This window comes from Anarrhichthys ocellatus, unplaced genomic scaffold, assembly GCF_004355925.1.
Source record: "Anarrhichthys ocellatus isolate YVR2014 unplaced genomic scaffold, GSC_Weel_1.0 scaffold24, whole genome shotgun sequence".
In the NCBI taxonomy this organism is placed as follows: domain Eukaryota; kingdom Metazoa; phylum Chordata; class Actinopteri; order Perciformes; family Anarhichadidae; genus Anarrhichthys; species Anarrhichthys ocellatus.
The window spans coordinates 5417936-5423590 of NW_022280054.1; the positions used below are offsets into that span (position 1 = coordinate 5417936).

The following is a 5655-nucleotide window of genomic DNA, read 5'->3' on the forward strand; positions in this document are numbered from 1 at the left end:
CACACACACACACACACACACACACACACACACACACACACACACACTTCTTCGTCTTGCTGAGATCATCTTTTCTTACACAATGCACACTTTCCCTCCTTAAAACGACTAGAAACAATCCACTTTTTTTGAGACGGAGGAGTGTCGGCGTGGATCTGTTGTAGCAGAAAAGGTCCAGACAGAATTTGGACAGTCTCAATTCATCCCCGGCGTCCCCAGTGTGTATCTTTAATTGAAACCGCCGTAGTGTTGGTCTGAGATTTGTTCGCTCTCGACACCGTGCGCCAGCAAAAGGTTTCCTCCGGTGTTTTAAAGTGCAATGAGCCGTTTTTGACAGCTGGTGCACCCAGAGCTCTATGAGCTGCAATAAACTACGGATTAGAAATAGATGTCGCTTTATAAAGCCAATACTGATCAATTAAAAAAATGATTGGTTTGAATTTGATTGGTCCTGAGTCACACACACACACACACACACACACACACACACACACACACACACACACACACACACACCTTAGATCTAAACTTCTACGCATAACGATCTGCTTTCATAACTGTGTATCATCTTAACTGGACTTGACGTGCTGTACACAGACTGTTTGTCTCTGGACGTCTTTATAGATGTTGTGTATCGTGTATTACTGTGTATTCACTTACACACTACTGCTTACTAAACACCAGATACTAGCCGGGTTCACGACCTCACAATTGCCGCCCACATCACAAATTTTGTCAGTGATTTCAGATGATCGACTGTAGTTTCCCTGGTTGGAGACTGATGGATGATTATCTTTATGATCCCCTTAAGGGAAATTGATTGAGAAACAAGCGAGCCAATCAGAGCCTTTGTGGGCGTGACTAAAGCTCGGTGACACTGCAGAGCTGTTCCAGAGTCTGACAGGTTGCGACATCTAAAATGTTTGCAGAAGCTGTTGTTAATAACTGCTCATAGAAACGGCATGCAACCACAGATCCGTAATATGAATCATCTCATTCTTTTACAATCAAAACAAAACAATTTCTACCCACAAAATTGCCTGTTCACTGTAACAGCATTGTTCATTTGCAGATACTACTAATGATGCAAAGCTGGTTGGAATCGGCAAAGTATCCCTTTAAGAAAACAGCTGACTGAGGTTGTTTAGCGTACTAGACCAGCTAACTTGCAAACATTAACGTTAGCCTGCCAGCCTCTTACTGTGCTAGCTGTGGGAATAACACACTAGCTAGATCAAGTCAAACTAAAACCATATTCTCTCAGATTTCTGTCTTTATTTACTGAAATTGAGCCCATCTTTTCAAGTTTGAATTAAAATCTTAATAAAGTCAAGATCCTTGCGATTAATAAAGTCAATAGGTAGATGTGCCAAACAGTCAAAATGCTGGTTTAAAGTCTTCTTTTACTGCAGACGGTAAATAACGACACCTTGGAGACAAACTCCTTCACTGACTACTTAGTTTCTCCAGTTTGTGTTGACGTTTTACAGTGTCACACGTGCTTTTGTTGTCTTGTGTATTCTGTTTCTTTTGAAATCAGCAGACCGGCAGGAGGAAAATACACTCCGCATGCGTTCAGCAAACTTCAGAAACTTACTCAAGTGTTCCGTTTATTTTGGCAGATACTTTCAAGACACTGAAGAGGTGTTTTTTGTTTGTTTTGCCTTTGTTTCATGAGATCAAATGAGAGCGGGAGAGAGAGGGGAAGTGTTTGGTGTGAAAGATGAGAGTGATTTACCGATTCCTGACGAGCCGAGGAAGAGGAACACGAGAGGATGCTCTTCGTCGTACCAACCGTTCTCCTTCCTCCTGATGGCTACAGAAAGAAAGAAAAAGGAGGACCATTTGCATTTGTTGGCTTTGCTTTTGCACCGAGTATTCTAAGCTTCACCCGTCTGAACCGAGTTGACCCGAGGGCGACGGCTATCCCAGAAACTATGATAAAAGAGCGAGAGAGCAGGGATGAGAAAAGGGTCAAGACATTTGGTGGAGAGGGAGAAGACAGAAGAGAGAAAACAGAGCAAGAGAGCAAGATGAGAGACCTCCAGAAAGCTACCCACGCTGCCTCTCTTCCCCCCTCAGTCAGTGGGGCCATTAGCCAGCAGTAATTGTGTTAGCCTCCCTGGCGCGGCCATGGCGAAATCAGTTTAGCATGGATCGCAGCCTCACACACACACACACACACACACACACGCTTGCTTAAAGAGGAGTGCCTACCCAACCCTGCCATCACCCCAGCAACCACACTCACACACATGCACAAAGACGAGATGATGAGGTGGATCGGAGGGGAAGCAGAGTGTATTTGGCCCGTGGTTTCAGCCACTCGACGAACACGCAGACACGAGCTCAAACTCATCCAAATCTGAGGAGGCCAGGGCCAAAAGCAGAGCCATAGATGACCAGAGGTTTGCCAAACGGTGTTTATTTTTGGTTATTTAGTGGCTTAGCGAAGCCCTGAGTTTGAATCCACTGGAATGCCGGGGCCTTAATGTGTGGAGTTGTCGCTGTGTTGCTGTGGCTTGGCTTCCAGCTGACATCCATTTCAGATGAACTGGAAACTGTAAATCGCTCACAGCTATGTCTGTCATTGTTTGGTCTGCGTTAGCCTCGAGATAGACTGGCCCTCTGTTCACAGTGTCACCATGTGCTCCACCTTCAGGAGCTGAGAGGCCCCCAAGCCCCCAAACCGATGAGCAGGTATATAAAATGGGTGGCTGTATCCTGATTGTGTCGTTCAGGTAAGTTAGCATTTAAACCGTTATAAAGACGACACCTTTTGAGAGCTGCCCATCCACCTCGAGACCTCCTGGAACATAGATGCTCTACAGTAACCATCGGACCCAAACCACATCAAAGCAATGCTCATTTCCATTAAACATAAACTATAGGAGCTAAATGATTCATGCAATTATTAATATAGTATTGTTAATTCATTAAAGGTGCTCATCCCAAAAGCACTGAAGGGTATTCTTCTCAACTCGTCATTGCCTTCACAGCTTCTGGCCAACTGTCCCCAAAGACACAAGAGTTCTCCGCAAAAACATATTATAGTTAGCAGCACAGTTGGTGACCTCAAGCTTAAATAATGCAGCTGAGAGATGTCAATAAGTGGCTGGAGATCACTGTGGCCGAGTTGCTAAAGAGAACACGGAGGAACCCAAACTTTAATTTCAGTCGTGCAACAGTGAAAGCTTCAGTATGTTTCCTGTCGGAGCATCTTCTACCAACATGTCTGCGCGTGATGCAGTGAAGCTGGAATACCTCACGACAGACACCAGATCTGAGTGTTAAACTGGCTACTAATAGCTGATAATCATAAAAGAAACAGATGCTTGGAGAAGATGAGCAGCGGCAGAATGAGGGAGGCAGAGAGACGACACGGTAGAGAGGGAGAAGATAAGGAGAGGAAAGAGGAGGATGTAGAAGGAGATAAAGAGGGGAAAGAGAGAGGAGTGATGGAGATAAGGAGACAGAGAAACAAACGAGTGTGTCAGAGATGGACACAGAGATGAATAGTGACAAGAGGGGCTCCAAAGCTCCGTCTGCTTCATCTGCGGCTGTGTGAATGACGGCGTAACCTTCTGTTTGTGTTTTAGCTGATTGAGACCGACTTTGACAGAAGGGCACATTGACATTTCTCAGAGGACCCTGACGACAACAACAAGGAAAGGAAGGAGACACAAAACAAATGAAAGGAAAGCTTTCTCTCTCTCTCTCTCTCTCTCTCACACACACACGCACAGAGCAGTGTGCATTGGGCAGGTCTGGTTGGCTCTAACATGATTACAGAGGGATGATTCTCCTCAATAACTCTTAGCCCTGAGAGCTAAACCTGGATCAATCTAACCTCCTTCCTGTGTGTGTGTGTGTGTGTGTGTTAGTACTTGGTGTGTGGTTGTGTATCTTGCTGCAGGCCAGCTGTTCGTCATGAGGAGTTCGGGTGGAAACAGCCGTTTTGGAGTCATGACAACACACCAAATGCAAAATATGAAAAAACAAAAAACAAAGCTATTTTCTTCTCTAAAATTCTGCTCAGCAAAACACACAACTGTAGATATAAAGACTGTATAAATGTAGATAGCTAACGTCGAATCATTAGTTTGGTAATCAATGGCGGGTAGATATAAATGTGATCATCCACATCGACGATTTATAGTTTGTGTAACTGATTTATCAAGAAAGAAAAAAGCCAAATATTTGATATTTCCTGCTTCTCTTTTTTCTGATTTATGTCGTCAACTAAATATTTTATTTCTCCATTTTTAAATTGTAAGGAACAATTTTTCATGGCATTTTTGCTTTGAAGGAAATATAACGAGAAAGTAACAGTGCTGTCACTCTTCCCTATATTTTCATTTGAAGAACTCCTGATTTGTAGTAAAATATTTGATTGCATGTGATGCTTCTGCGATTACATAATGTGGTCATGTGCAGCTCTCTCTCTCTATCGGTTCTCATTTGTTGTCTCCTTATCTCCAGTATATGCCTTCCGCTCCTGGTCCATCTCCTCATCTCTACTTCCCCTCTCGGACTCGTTCCTGCTCCGCTCGTCTTTGCAGTAAACATGGACAGTAGATAACGTGTCTTTTTGAAAATATCTTTGCAGATGGATCCTCTGTCCCACATGTTCTCTTGCTCGCTTTCAGTGTGTATGTGTGTGTGTGTGTGTGTGTGTGTGTGTGTGTGTGTGTGTGATATATTCACTGTAATACTTCTCAGAAATCAATAAGCCGTTTCTTTATCACTGTGGCGACGTCTTCTATGGCTTTCAGGGCAATTTGCCTTGATAACAACAATCATTCATCACCTTGCCAAAGACTACAAGTCCCACGATTCCCTCTTCCTTCACTGACTCCCAGCTAAACCCACGCTGACACGAAGCGCTCGAGCGGGATCACCATTTGTATTTGGCGTCATGGACATCTATAGTTTGTATTTGCAGTTATTGTATAGTTTTTTTTTTGGTAATGATGTCTGGAGGCAAAAATCCAAGTTGTTCTCCTGTTGGTTATAAACTCTGCAGTGTTTGCTCTCACAAAAACATTACAGATTATAATATCCGTGTGTGGCTTTGGGAGCGAGTTCATTATTTTCACAAATCTGTCTTGAGATCATAAAAACAACACACAGCCTCTTCCTTCGCTGCAGAACCCTTTCTGAACACACACACACACACACACACACACACACACACGCACACACACACTCATCTGCGGATCAATACATGGCCTCCATGGATGCCTGGTGTAATATCAGCTCTTTACTGTCTGCTGTGTTATTGTGCTCTAACTCATCCTCCATGCATTACACTCGCTCTCTTTGTCTTTCTTTCAATGCTCCGAGCTTTCTGCTCCTCAGCCACTTCTCTGCCATCTCCTCCCATCAGCTCTCCCGTCTCTTTTTAGTCGCCCATTGCCTCCATTAGTTTTTCTCTTCCGGTCTCGATCACTTTACCTTCCGCCTGTCCGTCCCCGACTCCGTGTTTCGAGGTGGACGGCGCGGCATGAAGGAACGACGATGGAAAGATGCAGAAGGCGGAGGCCACAGAGTAGGAAGTAGGAAAGGAGAAGGAGAAAGAGTGGGTGTGATGAAGATCGAGGGGTAAAGAGAGAGAGAGAGAGAGAGAGAGAGAGAGAGAGAGAGAGAGAGAGA

General features: G+C 44.3%; 1 protein-coding gene across 1 annotated transcript in view; it reads right to left on the minus strand.

The window, feature by feature from the left end:
* Positions 1–5655, minus strand: part of clpb (ClpB family mitochondrial disaggregase) — a 29265-nt gene that overhangs the window by 5346 nt on the left and 18264 nt on the right. The window contains exon 8 of the mRNA XM_031860649.1: positions 1739–1816. Coding sequence (XP_031716509.1) covers positions 1739–1816 — 78 coding nt within the window. The remainder of the gene's footprint in view (positions 1–1738; positions 1817–5655) is intronic.